The following is a 19699-nucleotide window of genomic DNA, read 5'->3' as shown; positions in this document are numbered from 1 at the left end:
GGATCATGCCCTGGGCTGAAGATGGCGCTAAACCACTGAGCCACCTGGGCTGCCCCTTCTTCTTCTTCTTCTTCTTCTTCTTCTTCTTCTTCTTCTTCCTTCTTCCTTCTTCCTTCTTCCTTCTTCCTTCTTCCTTCTTCCTTTTCTTCTTCCTTCTTTCTTCTTCTTCTTCTTTTTTTTAAACGCAGGCTCCGTGCCCAGCATGGAGCTTGCACTCAGGACCCTGAGATCAAGACCTGAGCTGAGAGCGAGGCGGACGCCTAACCGTTGACGGAGCCACCCAGGCGCCCCTGTGATTGTAAATGTTTTTAAACACGAGTCTGTGGATGCCAGGACAGAGGGTGGGATTTTCACTTACTAGATTTGCACAGGGAGTTCTTTAAACCTTTGTCTGCAGATACTGCAAACCTGGTTCTGCAGATGCTGTCTCGCCTGCCTCCCTGACAGAGGTCAGACCCCTGAGCAAACACTGGACCCACACCTTCAGATAGAATTGACTGCAGACGCTATGTTTAGGTTCCATCTCCTGCCATTAATAATCCCTCACATCTGTATAAAGCCCTGGAAAGAGCTTATAAATCATCCCGAGGGTGGCCAGTCCGTAAGTTTGTTTTCCATGCTTCACTCTCTGCAGAGTGATCTCTGTGACACCTGCCTCCTGCCACATGTGTAGCCTGCAGTCTTTGTGGGGAGGGGTTAAGAGGTGGCCTTGAGGCGCTAGCAGAATCCTTGAGCCACCTGGATAGCTTTTTGAGAACAGGATTCAGAGCTGTTGAGGTGCCCTCTTCAACATCCTGCATTATCTGCAGGAGCCCTTTGCTTGGAGATCTTGCTGCTTTCAGACATGGGATCTGTTTCTTCAGAATCGGCCAGGCTAGGGAGCTTGGCTCCATGCCTGCTGAATAACACGTAGATAACCATGAACACTTTGCAGGTTGCGTTAAGCTAAGGTGATTCCCAGTGGATTGAGTTTTGCTGACTTGCTCTTTGCCTCCATGATCATCAAAGCAGGTTGTGTGCTGACTCTTCCCAGGTGTGCCCAGGTGTGCCTGTCCCAGCCTCTCCCTTTGCCCCTAGCCACATCACATGTGGTTAAGTCCACACACCACTCCTCTGCTCCCACCCCCGACTTGTCGTCCCCAGGCAGAGACTCTCCTGTGTCAGGCAGTGGCTCTTCTGAGCCAGTGATCAAGCCTGAAGCCCCAGGGTGCCTCTGAAGCCTGTCTGGCTGGAGCGGGTTGTCCTCCTCACCCCCACTCATGCCACTTTGGGCCACTGTCTCCTGGAAGACTGACTGCCCTTACTTCTTAACTGGTCTCACGCCCTGCCCTGCCCACCATCCATACTGCAGCCAGAGTGGTCTTCTGTCTGTTAAAGACTTATTCATTTGAGAGAGCATGTGAGAGAGCATGAACGGGAGATGCAGAGGGAGAGGGAGAGAGAGAATCTCAAGCACACTCCCCACTGAGTGCAGAGCCATACATAGAGCCTCATCTTGCCACCCTGATACCATAACCTGAGCCAAAACCAAGAGTTGGATGCTTCCTCAACTGAGCCACCCAGGCGCCCCCAGAGGGGTCTTCTTGAGACAGAAACAGTAACTTAAAGCCCCTGGATGCTCTTCCTTCACCCTTAGCATAAAACCCAGCTGCCTCTCCTGGCTGCCTGTGGGTCATCCTCTCTGACCATAGCTGCCTGCTCTTGACACCAGCCACCCTGTCCTTGACCTGCCCTTGACCTCTGCCCAGAGTCCTGTTTTACCTTTGGGCCTGAAAGGCTTGCCCTCCAGCTGATCCTTCTGGGCTTCCATGTCATCTAGGAGGTCCCCTCTTGGACCCTCTCTACTTTTTGGCCTCCCTATGTGAGCTCTAGAGGGGCAGGAGGAGGACTTTACTGCCAACGTCTGCATCCTCCCCGTGGCTGGCATGTGGGAGGCAGTCAACAAACGCTTGCCGAAGGAGCAAATAAATGCAGGCCGCATGCCTCTCTGGGCCTGTAATGGAACCATTTGTTCCAATTAGCCGAAGACTAATAGCTAGTTTGGCTTTTGTAACTGGGCATCTTTGAAAGCATGACACCTGTTTATATTGGTAGGTCCTCCTCCCACTCAGTAGGCTTCAGAAGGTAAAAACAGGAGAAATTGTGATAAGAAAACATACAATTTTGGGTTTTCATTATAGTTCTTGGTAGCTTTTCCCCCTTCTGTTAGCTTCCTTTTTATTGTGGGGCATCCGGTATAGAGCTTAGGAAGAAGGAGCATGGTCCCGGGGCTCCAGGAGGTAGCAGAGGGGCTGGCTGTGCCGGAGGGAGCCGTGAGGTGCATCCTGAGTCCCCAAGGAAGAAGACAGGAACCATGAGGAAGGGAGCCGGAATAGACCTGGCTCTGAAGCCGTTGAAAGGAAACACACTTTTATTGGTTGAGGCAGGGCAGCTAGCCTGAGCAGAGACACCCATAGACACCCACTCCGGAGGATTCTCTGTGTCTCCTTTTCATGGAGTCTTCAGTGGCGCCTGAGCCGGTCTCTCAAGACAGCAGCCACATGCATCCCCCAGAGTCCAGTGCTCCTGCCTGGACACAAGGGGTTCAGGGCCATCAGGGACTCATCTGTGGACTCTCTGGGTTTCTTCTGTGCCAGACTCCAGGAGGTTGGTGGGTGGCAGTGAGATTGGCAGGTGGCTAAACGGCTGCCAACTTCCTGGGTCAGCTGGGTGTGGCCTGGAGGCCTGATGGTAGGGGTGGGGGTGAGGTTCCACTCCTGGACTCCACCGGCCACCCCGGGCCTCTGAGCAGAGGGGCCAGTGGGCTGGGTAGTGCTGGACAGGTCGGGGAGGGGCCAGTGGCCCCTGGAATTGGGTCTATTAATGGAATATGAAGTTTGTTAGATGGCTGGGAAAGACTAAATTCAGAACACATCCCAGGTCCAGGTAAGGGGCTAATACCTGGTAAAATGCTGGTTGTGTCACACTGTCCCCTTCTCCTAGGAGATTGCCGAAGATGGCGGAAGCTCACCAAGCCGTGGCCTTCCAGTTCACTGTCACCCCAGACGGTATCGACCTGCGGCTGAGCCATGAAGCTCTTAAGCAAATCTATCTGTCTGGACTACATTCCTGGAAGAAGAAGTTCATCAGATTCAAGGTTTGTGGATCCTTGTTTAAATCTATGTGGTGCTCACGCTAGCACCTGAGAATGCGTCTGGGTGCTGGTGCAGGATGGGTGTGTCAGTGCTGACGGGCACGGGGTTGGTACTTCATCGGGACTTATGAAACACTTCCACATGTACTGGCTTACTGAGTTCTTTTATTTTTATTTATGTATTTATTTTAAAGATTGTATTTATTTACTCATGAGAGACACACAGAGAGCCAGAGACATAGGCATACGGAGAAGCAGGTTCCATGTGGGGAGTCCAGTGTGGACTTGATCTCAGGACCCTGGAATCACAATCTGAGCTGAAGACAGATGTTCAACCACTGAGTCTCCCTGGTGTCCCAGGCTCACTGAATTCTTGAAGAAATTCTGTAAGGCAGGCAGGCTGGTTTGGCACCCTGTAGGCAGGTGAGGCGGTTGTTCAGGGAAGGAAAGACTAAAATCCACGTCTCTGAGTTCAGAACTCTTTACACCTTGGAGAAGGAGGATCGTTTCCAGCTGTACGAATCGCAGTGAGTTTATCTAACAGATGCCTCGCTGATAAGACAGTCAGATGTTGAAATATATGCATGTAAATTCAAATAGAGTTAACTTCACATGCTCTCAATTCTGTTTACCTGAAAGACTGGAAATTTATTCACTTTTTATAAAGATATTTTATTTATGAGAGAGAGCACGCACATGAGCAGGGGGAAGGGCAGAGGGAGAAGCAGACTCCCTGCTGAGCAGGGGGCCTGACTACAGGGTTCCATCCCAGGACCCCAGGACCGTGACCCAAGCCAAAGGCAGACGCCCAACCGAGCCACCCAAGCTTTTTTTTTTTATTCAAGCACAAGTCTCGTTTTCCACTTAATCATTATTTTGAAAATCATAGGAGGAATAAGATGCATGTTTGGAAAGAATTCAAATGAGATGACAGTTCATCAAGTTACCTGCCGCAGGGAATGAGGAAAACTCATAACCGTTTATTTTCCAGTTTCCTTTTCAGAGGGTGTAGCTCAGACTAGCGCTGTTGAGAAGGCCAAGGAGCCAGAGTAGGTGAGAGCAGTGACTCAGAAGGGCGACAGGCCCCCTGGGAACCGGCCTGGCTGGGCAGGTGCTGCCCCGGGTGGGGGTGGGGGTCCCCGCACAGGGCCCTGGCAGCTCCCGCGGTCGAGCAGGCGCCACCTACAGGGGGAAGCGCGCTCTGCCACCTGACCTTCCCGAGAGCAACACCTTTTACCGCCAAATCCAGGGAAAGAGAGACTTGGGTGCAGAGCTGTGGCCATGTGTCCTTGCACCCCAGTGGAAGTGTTCTTTGGTTTCAAAGACCTTGTAGTACTGCTGGCAAGACCAGTGGATAGGAAGAGAGAGGATCAATAGTGCATGGCTGCACCTGACTGCATGGTTACAGAGGACCATGTGGCTCGGAGCTGGAGGGGCCGCAGGGGGAGGCTGGGGTGAGTGGGAGACCTCTTATCTGGACCCTTCTTGCCTTGGTTTTAATGTAACGTAATACATGTATGTGTCTTCACCTTAAAAGAACGTTTACTTCAGAGAACACCAGGAGAAACCCCCACTTTGTTTAAAATCTCTTTCTCGGGGCACCTGGGTGGCTCAGTGGTTGAATGTCTGCCTTCGGCCCAGGTTGTGATCCCGGGTTGAGTCCCACATCGGGTTCCCTCTCAGGGAGTCTGCTTCTCTCTCTCTGCCTATGTCTCCCTGCCTCTCCTTCTGTATCTCTCCTGAATAAATATATAAAACCTTAAAAAAAAAAATCTTTCTCTTAGACCTCTAGACAATAGGAAATCTATGGGAATAACACGGAAGGATGCAAGTAGCTTCTAAAATAATTCAGAAGAGCTTTGAGAGTTTTTAAATCCATTGTCTTGGTCAAATCAATCTCTTATTAAGAAGGCTTTAGCAAGAATTTTTTTTTTTTTAATTTGGTTTAGTAGTTTCGAAACAAACACCAAAATAAAGAGAATAAGGAGGGCAGCCCCGGTGGCGCAGCGGTTTAGCGCCGCCTGCAGCCCGGGGTGTGATCCAGTCCCACATCGGGCTTCCTGCATGGAGCCTGCTTCTCCCTCTGCCTGTGTCTCTGCCTCTCTCTTCGCTCTCTCTGAATAAATAAATAAATAAATCTTTAAAAAAAAAAAAAAAGAATAAGGAGGCACACTGCTTACCTGGGTTCCAGAATTTTATTTCATAATGTGCTTTCTCATTTCTACTTTTTTTGTGGTTTTTAGGGTGGGGAAGTAGGAAGGTTTGGCTGAAGGATCATATCATAGCAAATTCTCAGCCTGGAATGAGGTCTCCTGAAAATATTTGGGGGTCAACAATACAGCCTCATGATTCAAGAGCAACAGGAGGGGTGGTTTTGGAGCTGGTCTTGGGGCATCCCCAAGGTGTAGCAGGTTGGGAGAGAGGACTTCATGGTTGGTTCAGTTATGAGTCAGTCTAGGTAGAGCTCGGGAATCAGTGTTAATAAACTAGTGCCTCGGGTGATTCTGATGTCTTGGGGTCACTCTCAGAGGAATCTGCTTCAGGGAGACATTTGGCTCAGATGTAGAAGAAGAGAAGGAGCTGGAGGCTCTGGGGAAGATTTCCTCCAGGGACAACGTGGTCACTTAGCCACCATGTGCTACGAATGCCTCCTTACCACTCTGCCCAGGACTCAACGATACATGTTCTGTTTCTAGAATGGCATCATCACTGGCGTGTACCCGGCGAGCCCCTCCAGTTGGCTCATCGTGGTGGTGGGTGTGATGTCAACCATGTATGCCAAGATCGACCCCTCGCTGGGAATAATTGCAAAAATCAATCGGACCCTTGACACTACGTGAGTACTCTTTTTCATATCTTAGATTGTCTAGGAAGCTAGCGATTTCTGTTGCTAATATTTTTATGTCTCTTCAAATATAATGACCATTCCTGTTCTGATTGAATCATTTGAAGCTTTGCCCTTCTCCGTAGGCTTTCTTCTGTGTTAAGGTCCACAGGGAGTTTATGGTCTCTTGCAGCTCTTTTTCTGGAGACAGCCTTGGGCCTGGGTTGTGCTGGGACATCGTGTCAGGGCCTGAGGTAGTGTGGTCAGTGCACATAGCCTGGCTGCAGTACCGCTTTTTTTTTTTTTTTTTTTAAGATTTTATATATTTATTCATGAGAGACACACACAGAGGGAGAGAGACAGAGACACAGGCAGAGGGAGAAGCAGGCTCCATGCGGGGAGCCCGATGTGGGACTCGATCCCGGGTCTCCAGGATCAGGTCGTGGGCTGAAGGCAGCGCTAAACCTCTGAGCCACCCGGGCTGAGGCTGCAGTATCCTTAAAAGAAATCTCTGCTTCAGGAACTGGTTCTGGATACGGTCAGTTCTTTGCACTGGAGTCCATGATCCTAACAAGTAGCTGCTCTGGGGGAGACCTCAGCCCCTTAGCTCTCTGTCAGAGTGGCATCAAACCCCAGAGGGAACCCTAGCACTCCTGAGAGTTTCAGGTTTTTCTAGGAGCTTGAAAATAGGCTCTCTTTTCACCATGATGTTTGGCCTAGAGGAGCCTCTGGGTTATTATGTTTCTGGGAAGGTGTATGTAGTGCGAGAGCACTTATGGAACCCTCCCGGCGTCCTTCCTCTGCTGCAGTCCCAGGGATGGGCCCTGACATGCGTGTAGGACCCCCTAAGGTTCAGACTCTACGCTGTGGTGACCTCTCACTGGGGTAAAGTGAAGAAAGGTACACAGGTATGAAGTCTCAGAGAGGAAGCAAGGGACTGGAATTCAGACCCAGCTTGGCACATCTCCAAAATCTAAGTTTCCTGCAACATGCCCTGAGCCTCCATTCAGAGAACCTTCCTGCCACACATACAACGGGCACCACTCCCTGGTTGGCATTTGAGTGACCAGATGATAGAACACAGGCATCTGTCACCCTGTTTGCATCTGGCCCTTTGTCTAGAATATTTATTTTTATTTTCTGGCTAGAAAGTATCCCAGTACCTCTATGTCGCCGTAGCTGTTCCGTGCCAGACCTTCCATTCTGTGTCTCTGTTTCTCGTTTGCACTGACAAACCTTCTAGGTCTCTTCCTAGAAAAATGATGGTCTCCCAAGTCCTTGTCACATAGCCAGGCTTTGTTTGGGGCAGTGGTTGCGTGTGGAGGGTAGGGTCCCCTGATGGACCAGATGGTAGCCCAGGGGTGTCCTCACGTTTCCTGGGGTGTACCTGGGGTGTCAGGTGCTGGCCTGAGCAAAACAGACTCCAGGCCTTTTGATAAACCAGCACTTGGCTGGTTGTTTGGATTTAATGTCGTTCCTGCAGAAAGGAATAAATTGGCAGGGTAGGACTTTAGATGAAAACTCTCAGCTCATGACTGAGTCAGACTCCGATGACTTTGAAGAAGGAATTCGGTGTGTGTGTGTGTGTGTGTGTGTTTTAAGATTTATTTATTCATTCATGAGAGACACACAAGAGAGGCAGACACACAGGCAGAGGGAGAAGCGAGCTCCCCATGGGGAGCCAGATGCTGGACTCCATCCCAGGTCCTGGGATCATGCCCTGAGCCGAAGGCAGACGTTCAACCACTGAGCCACCCAGGCGTCCTGGAATTCAGTGGTTTTATGTAAAGGTGTGAACTTCTGCCTTGAGTGGGTGCCCCCTTCCCCTTCCCCTGCTTCTTGTTTAAAGCCCAGAGTCCAGCCGAGTTGCTCATGGCCTCCGAGCTGCCTCAAGAACGCTGGCTCCTGCCTCTATAAGCATCTGCAAGGCCTAGAATAAAAATTCCATCATTTCAGGGGAAGTGTGCCTGGGCTGGACGCCTGCTGATTCCTTGCTCTGCCTGGGGGCTGGGGAGGCTGAGACAGCGACCCTGACACTCCCCATGCTCTGGCCAAACCGTGTTCCTGCTGTCAAGACCCTTGTAGACAGCTGGCCTCTGCATGCTAGGTCGTGCTTTTTTTGCATCCTCTTTACACTGTTGTGGGCTTAATACAGATTTTTTTTTTAAGATTTTATTTATTTATTCATAAGAGAAAGAGACACAGGCAGAGGGAGCAGAGGGAGGAGAAGCAGGCTCTATGCAAGAAGCCTGATGCAGGACTCGATCCTGGAACTCCGAGACCATGTCCAGAGCCGAATGCAGATGCTCAACCGCTGAGCCACCCAGGTGTCCCTTAACACAGATTTTTAATTTACTCTCCACTGTGGGCTCTTTTTTTTTTTTTTTTTTTTTTAAGGAAGGCTTTTTAAAATTTTTTTTTATGATAGTCACAGAGAGAGAGAGAGAGAGAGAGAGAGAGAGAGAGAGGCAGAGACAGAAGCAGGCTCCATGCACCGGGAGCCCGACGTGGGATTCGATCCCGGGTCTCCAGAATCGCGCCCTGGGCCAAAGGCAGGCGCTAAACCGCTGTGCCACCCAGGGTTCCCTCCACTGTGGGCTCTTTTTTTTTTTTTTTTTTAATTTTTATTTATTTATGATAGTCACAGAGAGAGAGAGAGAGAGGCAGAGACAGAAGCAGGCTCCATGCACCGGGAGCCCGATGTGGGATTCGATCCCGGGTCTCCAGGATCGCGCCCTGGGCCAAAGGCAGGCGCCAAACCGCTGCGCCACCCAGGGATCCCCACTGTGGGCTCTTAACACTGGATTATATTTAAAAGTGTTGGCTATTTAAAGCCCTATAATAATCTGGATCCTTATACGATTTGTCTCTTTGTGTCTGTAAACCGATTGCAGTGAACTGGGCCACCCCTGGCCCAAATTTAGAAGGACCGGGTTAAGGGTCAGTGTTTTCCAGGCATGGGTCATTCTGGAACTTAGGTGGCTGCTTGTTTGCTTTCTTTGAGAGATGGCAACTGAGAAAGTGAGACAGCACACAAGAGGTAGAGAGAAGCAGGATCCCCGCAGAGCAGGGAGCCCAATGATGCAGGGCTCGATCCAGGATCCTGGGATCATGACCCAAGTCGAATTCAGATGCTTCACCGACTGAGCCACCCTGGCACCCCAGGTGGCTGCTTTCACAAGCGCAGATGTACCTGGCCCAGCAGGGTGTGCTCTGCTTTTGTCTGACTCCTGCAATCTCAGAAAGAACCTGTTCTTTAAAAGAAAGCTTTTTTTGTGAATGCTTGTCATTGAAGCGCCTGTGTGTGTATATCATATAAAAATTGTGAACGTGTATTTATTTGCTAATGTTAAAATACTGTTCGGTTTTTGTTGGTCAATAGGTATGTGTGTCTTTTCCTTTAGTGACATAGTCCTTTGGAATCTAAAACGTAGATTATCTGAAAGATAGGTTCTTAACTCCTAGCTCCAAGCTTGCTTGTAGATTATATTGTCAGCAAAGAATGTGTAGGTGGAAAGTAGAAGCCACAGCTGAGTCTGAACACAAGATTTGACAGATTATAAGGAAAACATGAGTTTTGAAGCAAAACTATTTTACCTTGAAGGCAATTTGTTTCAATACTTACGTATCATAAGATGTTAACTTGATGGTTTTTAAATATTGGAGATACCTGTAGGTTATGTATACTGGTTTTAATGATTTGAAGCACACTGAAATATTTTTTTAAAATTTTATTTAAAAAAAATAAAATAAAATAAAATTTTATTTATTCATGAGACAGAGAGGTGGAGACATAGAGGGACAAGCAGGCTTACGTATGGAGCCTGATGCAGAACTCGATTGCATGACCCCAGGATCACCCCAGGATCATGACCTGAGCCAAAGGCAGACACTCAACCATTGAGCCACTCAGGTGCCCCTGAAATAATTTAAAAAAATGAGATATGATTGATATATAATGTTATGTTAGTTTTACGTGTGTAACATTACGATTTGGTAGACGTATATAGCTTAAACTGATAACCACACATCTAGTTAAGTAACACTCCTCTCCACACGAGTACAGATTTTTTTTCTTGTGATGAGACCTTTTAAGATCTACCTTCCTAGCGATTTTTAAATATACAATATGGCACTGTTACCTATGATCCCTAAGACTTTTTTGTCTTAATGCTGGAAGTTTATACCCTCTTTATTAAGATTTTATTTTTAAGAATCTCCACACCCATGTGGGGCTCGAACTCACAACCCTGGGATCAGGAGTCACACACCCTACCAATGGAGCCAGCCAGGCGCTCCTGGTAATATGTACCTTTTGACCATGGTCCCCCCCCCCCCCCACTTTGCCTGTTCCCTGCCTCAGGCAGCCACCAGCCCATTCTCTGTGTCTTTGAATTTAGAGTTTTGTTTTAGATTCCACGTATAAGTGAGATCCTGCAGTGTTTGTTTTTCTCTGACTTATTTCGCTTGGCATAAAGCCCTCAAGCTCCATGGTTGTCACAAACAGCAGGATTTCCTTCTTTTTTATGGTCGAATAACATTCCATCATATTTATATAGCACACCTTCATCCACTCTCCCATCAATGGACACTTGGGTGGTTTTCATGTCTTGGCTCTTTTGGATGATGCTAAATTGGACATGAGGGTGCAGATACGTTTTCGAGAGGGTGATTTCATGTCCTTCCGATAAATACTCAGAAGTAGAATTGCTGGATCATAGGGTAGTTCTATTTTTAGTTTTTTGGAGGAAGCTCCATACGGTTCTCCGCAGTGGCTGCACCCTCAGTGGCTGAGGGTTCCCTATTCTCTGGGTCCTTACCAACATTTTGTTATTTAAATCCTTTTTATTTTATACTAGGTTGTGGTTTCCAGAGCAACTAAAACTAAAAACCACAAAGATTTTTGACAGTCCCATCTTTACTGTACAGTCTATCCCCTTCCTTAGCCAATGAAAACATTTTCTCTTAAGTTTATTATTACTATTATTTTTTAAATATTTAATTTATTTATTTGACAGAGAGAGAAAGAGCACATACACAAGCAGGGGGAGGGGCAGAGACATAGGCAGAGGGTGAAATAGGCTTCCCGCTGAGCAGGGAGCCCCATAAAGGACTCGATCCCAGGACCCCGGGATGATGACCTGAGCCAAAGGCAGATGCTTAATCAACTGAACCACCTAGGTGCCCCTAAGTTATTTATTTATTTTTAAAGATTTTATTTATTTATTCATGAGAGACACAGAAAGAGAGAGGCAGAGACACAGGCAGAGGGAGGAGAAGCAGGCTCCATGCTGGGAGCCCGATGTGGGACTCGATCCCAGGACTCCAAGATCGCTCCCTTAGCCGAAGGCAGACGCTCAACCGCTGAGGCACCCAGGCATCCCCTAAGTTCATTATTTAAATGATCATTTTGTGGGGCGCCTGGTGGCTCAGTCAGTTGGGTGTCCGATTCTTGATTTTGGCTCAGATCGTGATCTCAGGGTCCGGAGATAAAGCCCTGCTTCGGGCTCAGCATTCAGCAAGGAGTTTGCTTGAGATTCTCTCTCTCCCTCCTTCTGCCCCTCCCCCTGCTCACTTGCACTCTCTGTCTAAATAAGTAAATAAAATCTTTAAAAAAAAGATCATTTTATGCCATCAGTTTCTTCATTTATACATAAGTATGCCTGCCTAGATCAAAAAGAAGCTTTTTTGATATAAATGGCTGTAATGGTTTCCCCAAATGATCTGAGTGTCCCATGACTAATGGTGAAACCCAAAGGTAGGTTTGAGGAGGAGGGGCAGGAAGGGAATGGCCCACAGTTGCTGTGAGCACCCAGCTGAGCAGGTGGAGGTGGACCTGGGGCATGGGTTTCATCGTGGGCAGGCCACCACCTCCCATGTCACCCGTCACCATCCCTAGACCCTGGAGAAAGATGTGCATCTTTCCCTGAGAACACAGGAGGCCTGGTTTATCCTGAGGATAGGAGAGCGGTGTCTGAGTCTTTCGAGAGTTAGGCTGATGCTTAGCGAACGTGGTGTTCTTGGAATGTGGTCTCATTTGTGTTCAGGAAGGAAGGCCGCTCTGGCTGGCAGCGTGTGGCATCCACCCTAATGTGTTCTGGGCTTATGTCGTGTCCCTAGGGGCTACATGTCCAGCCAGACAAAGAACGTGGTCAGCGGCATCCTCTTCGGCACGGGCCTGTGGGTGGCCCTCATCATCACCATGCGCTACTCCCTCAAAGTGCTGCTCTCGTACCACGGCTGGATGTTCGCCCAGCATGGCAAGATGAGCCGCGCCACCAAGATCTGGATGGTAAATGACCCTCCCTTCACTCTTGGGGCTGTGTGCATTTTTTAGAACTGCTTTTTTTGGGGTACGCTTGCTGTACAAAAGGCCTCAGAGCAGTTTAGGAGTGTGCATGGCTCGTTGTGTCTGGAGGTAAGTATGCACCTGGTCCATCAGTGCCGCAAACCTAGCCTTCCCCCTACCCCCAACGCTTCCTCATGTCCCACCCCGCTTTTCCTTTGCGGTTAAGAGCATGTAAGCAAAATCTGCCCTCTTAGCAAAGGTGTAGGTGCACAGGGGCAGCGTGATCAGGGGCCCAGTGCTGCAGGCACCTGCCACCCCTGCCACCCCCCCTTCACCATAGTATTCAGTCTTCACTCAGCACAGTGTCTCAGGCGGGTGGCTTTTACTTTGAAAGGGAGATCCTCATGGGACCTTTCCCCTTCTACAATTGGTTGACCTGGGAGTTGACCTCATTGCTCCAGAGCCGTTGATTCATCTTGACTCATAAGTGTGGGCCAAAGAGTATATTTTTCTTTAATGATGTTTGTCACTTCTGAAGGTGGTATGTTAACGTCTTGCCATCCGGATTATCCATCAAAGAGAAGGGACGCCCATCCACTTCTTTGTAGCTTTTCTGACTAAGTCGAAGGCAGACGTTAGGTGGATTCCCCTGCCGACCGGTCCGACCTGGTCTCCCTGATCCACCCCGTGCTTCAGGGTGTCCTGCTGGCTCCCCTGGGCCGCAGCCCAAGCGGCCCTGGTTTGCCGTGCGCATGGATGCCTGTCCCGGATTCCCTTCCTCCCCGGGGCTGCTTGGGAGAGGCACCCCCACGCCCGGCCCACTCTCACCCCTGGGGTGCACTCTCCCCTGACCGACTTCCTGCGCTGGCCTGGGTGTAGTTTCACTGATTGGCAGAGTCAGAGCTGGTGCCCACCCTTGACGGAGTGAGCTAAACGGCGATCCCCGGGGTGGCCCTCCTGGCGTGTGTCTGGTGGAGTCCCAGCTGCCCACTGTGAGCCCAAGAAATGCCTTCGAGGTCTGAGATCTCAGATCCCAGTGTGAGATGAGCAGGTGTTAGATCCTTCCAGAGGAAAGCCAGGGCCGAGAGTGGGCAAATGTGTGTTGTCTGCTGGGCTTGAGGCAGCCTCCTTGCTGCTCCACTGGGATCGGCTCGAGGTCTGAGCTTCTCAGCTTTGCCTCTGCTCACCCTTGCCAGCACTTTGAGTCAGTCCCCAGACCAAGAGCGGCCTTGCGGAGGTAGCTGGGTAGATCTTGGGCCACGTGCAGACATACAGTCAGCCGGCAACACCTGGGTGCGCATCCTCGCCAGGGCATATCGAAGCATCCATCAGACCTGGGCTTTCATCAGGCCGGTTTCTGTTTGGGGTTCCCTGTTTGTTTGCTAAGGCCTGGGAGTGTCGGGGTGGAAGACCACAAAAAAATCAGTAGTCAGCAAATTGAGGGCTGGCTTGCATCTTTAATGTGGTCTCATGTTTTAAAACATTCCTTTTATTTTTAAAGGGTATGGTCAAGATCTTTTCCGGCCGAAAACCTATGTTATACAGCTTCCAGACGTCACTGCCACGCCTGCCAGTCCCGGCCGTTCAGGACACCGTGAACAGGGTAGGTACAGCTTCGAGCTCACTGGAACACTCCCACTCCCCCATGTGTCAGTCCTCCTGGGATTAAGATTTATGACCCATAGCAGTTGGCTGGCTATACTCAGCGCCGTACTTGTCTAGCTATTGGAGGAGATCTTCCTTTCTGACATATCAGCACATAGGAGGTGTTTTGTTTTTTGATGTTTTTATTTTAATTTGTTTTTTTAAGATTTTATTTATTTACTCACAAGAGACACAGAGAGAGGCAGAGACCTAGGGAGAGGGAGAAGCAGGCTCCCTGCAGGGAGTCCGATGCAGGACTCGATCCCAGGACCCCAGGATCACTCCCTGAGCCAGAGGCACCTCATGAGGTACCTTTTTTTAAAAGGCAGCACATTTGATAGAGAAACAGCTTTGGAAAAATTTTTTTAAACATCTTTGTTGGCAGCCCGGGTGATTCAGTGGTTTATTTATTTTTTTTTTTTAAAAGATTATTTATTTATTCATAGAGACACACAGAGAGAGAGAGAGAGAGAGAGGCAGAGACACAGGCAGAGGGAGAAGCAGGCTCCATGCAGGGAGCCTGACCTGCGACTTATCCAGGGTCTCCAGGACCACTCCAGGATCACCACCGGGGCTGCCCTGACTCAGTGGTTTAGTGCCACCTTCAGCCCAGGGTCTGATCCTGGAAACCCATGATGGAGTCCCACGTCAGGCTCCCTGCGTGGACCCTGTTTCTCCCTCTGCCTGTGTCTCTGCCTCTCTCTCTCTGTCTCTCATGAATAAATAAATAAAATCTTTAAAAAATAAATAAACAGCTTTGTGTGATATAATTCACATATCATGTGGTTCCCTCAAAGTGTCCAATTCAGTCGTCTTTGGTATGTTACATAACTAGTTGTTTTATTTTTTTTTAATTTTTTTTTTTTTGTCATAACTAGTTGTTTTAAATTGTGGTACGTAGTATGTACTATAAAAGTGACCATGTTAGCCACTTTAAGGAGGCAGTTGTGTGGCATTGAGTACATTTTCATAGTGCAGCCTCCACCATGGGCTAGTTCCAGAACTTTCCATCACTGAAACCCCACATGCATTAGCCTGACACCCCGTTTCATGTCTCCCCCGCTCCCCGACCCCTGGCACCCACCAACCTGCGCTGTCTCTGTGGGTTTGCCTGTCCTGGATGTTTCCTATGAATGGAATCCTACAGTATGTGCCTCTGCATCTGGCTCTTAGACTGTTTTGAGGATTTGTCTATGCCGGAGTATCTCTCAGCATATCCGACTGGACGATTGGACCACACTGCGTTCCTACATTCATCTGTTGGTGGATGTTTGCCTGGTTTCCAGCCTGCAGCTGTTGTGAACGGTTTTGTTCAAGGACCTGCTGGCACTGGGGTGGGTTGAGGCCTGGAAGTGGGACCTTGGGGTCTGACGGGACCTCTGTGTCACCTGGAGGAGCAGCCGGGCTGGTTGCCGCTGCAGCCAACCAGGGCTGGCTTCTGCCTTTGGCCCCATTTTAAAGACTAAGCAGGACATGTTTTGGCTTTTGCAACCAGGCCTGTTGGCTTTTCAGGTTTCTTCTCCTCTCTGCTCTCATGTGTCCTCACCTGCGACGTGGTGACAGGAGTCCAGTCCCGTGGGAGAGTGAGCAAGCTGCCGGCAGCTCTGGCTCAGTGGGCACTGCCACTAGGTGGATTGACACGTTTCCCCATACACTGAGGGCCTTACTTTCTATAAGTTTGCTCGTGTGCATTGCAGCAACTTTAGATGACGGTCTCCAAACCCTGCACGTCTGACCTGATACGTGAGCACACTCACTTCAGAGTGGTGCCAGTCAACATCCCGGGGCCCCCAGAACCCTGTCCTGGAGGCCTGGCCTTGACCTGATGCTTGGCCTTCCACAATCCCATCCATTGTGCTGGCTCCTCCTTCCCACCCTGGTGTCTTGGGCTCACTTCCTGGCACTGTCCTGGCACTGTCCTGAGCCATGATCCAGTGGGAATCAAGGTTTTGATTGAGGGCCAAATGATGGCAACTATGGAGATGTCCTTGTCGGCCAAACCGTGATCTTGTCACTCTGGAATTTGCTCTAGTGATCTTGTGGCGATGCGGGTCTGGAGAATTTAAAGGGCAGTAAATGACGAAGAAGTGTGATTGTGTCATTGTCGCTGACATAAAGCCACATGGCTAACTCATGTGAGGACCCACAAAACCCACCACATGGGAGAGGTTTTTGTTTTGTTTTTTAAGATTTTATTTTTAAGTAATCTTCTTGCCCAACACGGGGCTTGAACTCACGACCCCAAGATCAAGAGTTGTACGTTCCGGGGCACCTGGGTGGCTCAGATGGTTAAGTATCTGCCTTTGGCTCATGTCATGATCTCAGGGTCCTGGGATGGAGCCCCATGTTGGGCTCCGTGCTCAGCAGGGGGTCTGCTTCTCCCTCTGCCTACCGCTCTTCCTGCTTGTGCTCTCACTCTATCTCTCTGTCTCAAATGAATAAATAAAATCTTTTAAAATTTATCTACTTATTCATGAGAGACACACAGAGCGAATGGAGACAGGCAGAGGGAGAAGCAGGCTCCTCGTAGGGAGCCCGATGTGGGACTTAATCCCAGGACCCCGGGATCAACGCCCGGAGCCAAAGGTAGACGCTCAACCACTGAGCCACCCAGGCATCCCAAGCTGGGGAAGATTTTTAAATTCTTAAGCAGGTTTATATGTTTTCTAAGGCACAGATAAGGGACCTGTGTGTTTTAACTCGGCATGTGTGCTTTTCATTAACCCTGTAGTATCTGGAATCGGTGAAGCCTCTGATGAAGGAATCAGACTTTAAACGGATGACGGTCCTTGCTCAAGATTTTGCTGTCAGCCTCGGACCCAAGTTGCAGTGGTATCTGAAGTTAAAGTCCTGGTGGGCCACAAACTATGTAAGTGTATACACCTTATTTCTTGGTGGTGATATTTTCGTGTGCAAATACTTGTCCATGCCACAAACCAGCAGGGCTTCCCTGTGCATGGCAAGTGAAACAAGGTGGGATGTGGAAGAGGAGGTATTAAATGTGATCAGATGACACCAGATGATGAGGCTGGAGTGGCTGCGGTCATTGGGTGGGCAATGTAGGGGCAGGGAACGGCAGGCAAGCTTGGTCAGGTGTGCGCTGTTTTAATCAGGTGACCCGGCTACATGGGTGTGTTGAACTCACACTTGCACTCAGGCTCCTCCAGGCACTGTGATGGGAGCGCCACCGAGCAGTGATGGCACCCCTGGCACCCCGCCGGCCTGTGTGGCTCCTGCTAAGCTTGCTGGGGGTCTGTCCTATTTGCACCCACAGGTGAGCGACTGGTGGGAAGAGTACATCTACCTGCGGGGACGAGGGCCACTGATGGTGAACAGCAACTACTATGCCATGGTGAGTCCCCTAGGCGGGCAAGGCGGGCATCCCCATGGGCCTGGGGGCCACCCAGGAAGCTCCTGCCCCTGCCTACGCTGGCCGGACTTCCTTCCAGGGCCCAGGACCTGCTTGCTGGGCCCGAAAGCTGTGTGGACTTCCTTCTGTGTTTGCCCTGAGCCACCATGGAGAAATTAGAGCCGCAGGAATACTTTCAAGCCCATCAGCTGCCCCTCACAGCAGGGCCTTCCCCTGTTGTCACAGCGGCGTGTGGCCTATGTCCCCGCCACCCCCAGAGCTCAACACCTGGCGGCCCAGGGTGTAGCTTCCTCCTTCTCTGCTCTGGGATGCCAGATTTTTCTTTTTCTCCAAGGCAGTGATAGCCCAGGAGGTCACGTCCCATTGTTTTGTTAGCAGCCCCACAGTCTGGGTTCTGGTAACTGGCGTTTACTACCTTTAGTAACTGGCCATCTCATTATTCTTTGTCTCTTTCTTTCTGTTCTTCATTTCCATTTATTTTCTTGTAGAACTCAAAATTGGCAAAGTATAGGAAATGTACTTTCAATTTCTTCTTTATCAGAGCAGGTGTGATTGAACGCCTATGGAGATACTTTAGCAGCGTGGAAATGCTCTCCTGTGTATGTCAGCTCAGCTTTGCCTGCGAACGTTCCCTCCGCTAACACATGTTTACCTTTTCAGGACTTGCTGTACGTCTTACCCACTTCGATTCAGGCAGCGAGAGCGGGCAACGCCATCCATGCCATTCTGCTCTATAGACGGAGGCTGGACCGGGAAGAGATCAAGCCGGTATGCCCACAAACTGCTTCCTAAAACATTTCTTTTTAGGGCGCCTAGGTGGCTGAGTGTCTGCCTTCGGCTTAGGTCATGATCCCAGGGTGCTGGAATCGAGTCCCAAATTGGGCTTAGAGCCTGCTTCTCCCTCTGCCTATGTTTCTGCCCCTTTCTCTCTCTGTGTGTGTGTCTCTCTCTCATAAATAAATCTTAAAAAAGAAAAAACATTCTTTTTAAACAGCTTTGGTGACTTTGTTGTCATAGCTGGATGAGTCCCATCACTTTAAATAACGTAGCTCTGAAACCATCCCCACAGTCCAGGTGTAGTGAGCACATCCATCACCCCAAAAGTTCGTTGTGCCCCATGGTCTTGCTGCACCCTGCCATCGCCTGCCAGCTATGCCTCAATCTGCCTTCTGTCACTCTGGATCACTTGAGCTTTCCAAAGTTTGATGCAAATGAGATCTTGCAGTAGGTACTTTCTCTCTCTCTCTCTGTTTAGTTTCTTTCAATCTATGTAATTATTCCAAGATTTAACTCTCCTCGCGTACCCCAAATGGATATACGTCTGTTGTACCGCAGCCCCGAGATCTGCCCCAGAAGAAAAGCTCTTGTTTGCTTTTGGAGGAAAACAATTTAGCTGGTGAATTATTCCAGGGAAACAAGACATTTCTTTCTTAAATATCCCCGGGTTAAGTGTCAGTTTCTAAATAATCTGTGGTTTAAGTGTCGGTTTGTAAACGATTGATGAGAGTGTGCCCCTTGGGAAGGAAGGGTGCAGGAAACTGAGCCCTGGCAGGTCCAGTGATCTTGGTGATGAGGGTCAGCATCCTGGGGAAGAGCTGCTCTTCCCAGCGTGGAAGCGATGAAGTCAAATGATATGTGCAAGGAAAACAAATCCAGTGTGTAATCTGCTCCTTCCCCCCTTTCCCCACCCCCTGAGGAATTTTTTGTTTGTTTGAAACATATTTTTGTTGCAGATTCTTCTTTTGGGATCCACAGTTCCTCTGTGCTCTGCTCAGTGGGAGCGAATGTTTAATACCTCGCGGATCCCAGGAGAGGAGACGGGTGAGTGAGGCTCCTTCGCAAAGCACTTTCTTGCTCCTTCCTCGCCGTGTATGGAAGGTGGCAAAACTCAGCGCACAGATTTGTGCTGACCGCTTCTGAGCATCTGCGATTTTATTTTAGGCTCAGGAACACTGGTCTGTTGAATTTCCTTGGCCTTTATTAGGCCCGGGCATGCGGCTTTTCTTCAGACTTCACAATTTCCCTCTGGTTGAAGGCTGTCTTCTAGGGTGTTCTTCCCACGTCTGGTTAGGAGTCTTCCTTGTCTTCATCTGGCTCCCTCGGAGGAGTTGTGCTCTGGCTCACACACATGTTGGCTTGTGCTTGGGAGACTGGACTTGGAATCCAGCAGCTCACTTGGGGCAGCCTGACCTGGGACAGCGGATCCCACCCTCGACCCTCGCAGAATGCCGGGCGGCCACGTAATTATACAAGCCACGATGCTCTGGAGAATGAGAGGGAGAGATGTGCCATCTGGGACTGTCCCAGGCCAGCCAGGGCTCAGGCTGTGTAGGTAGGAGATACTGGCCACTCTCAGCTAACAAACCGGGCCCTGTCTGAGACCTCGTGGTGGGCCATTATGATGACCCGTCGCTGCCTTTGAAGCTAACTGTATACAGA

General features: G+C 49.6%; 1 protein-coding gene across 1 annotated transcript in view; it reads left to right on the top strand.

Annotated features, from left to right (window-relative positions):
* CPT1A (carnitine palmitoyltransferase 1A) overlaps window positions 1–19699 on the top strand; it is a 57097-nt gene that overhangs the window by 12280 nt on the left and 25118 nt on the right. The window contains exons 2-9 of the mRNA XM_077862729.1: window positions 2983–3136; window positions 5830–5969; window positions 12078–12249; window positions 13748–13849; window positions 16622–16759; window positions 17165–17242; window positions 17921–18028; window positions 18994–19081. Coding sequence (XP_077718855.1) covers window positions 2996–3136; window positions 5830–5969; window positions 12078–12249; window positions 13748–13849; window positions 16622–16759; window positions 17165–17242; window positions 17921–18028; window positions 18994–19081 — 967 coding nt within the window. The 5' untranslated portion in view covers window positions 2983–2995. The remainder of the gene's footprint in view (window positions 1–2982; window positions 3137–5829; window positions 5970–12077; window positions 12250–13747; window positions 13850–16621; window positions 16760–17164; window positions 17243–17920; window positions 18029–18993; window positions 19082–19699) is intronic.

The sequence above is a fragment of the Canis aureus genome, chromosome 21 (genome assembly GCF_053574225.1).
Source record: "Canis aureus isolate CA01 chromosome 21, VMU_Caureus_v.1.0, whole genome shotgun sequence".
Lineage (NCBI taxonomy): Eukaryota > Metazoa > Chordata > Mammalia > Carnivora > Canidae > Canis > Canis aureus.
Note: the sequence above shows the minus strand (reverse complement) of the source record. Positions and strands in the feature narration are given on the sequence as shown.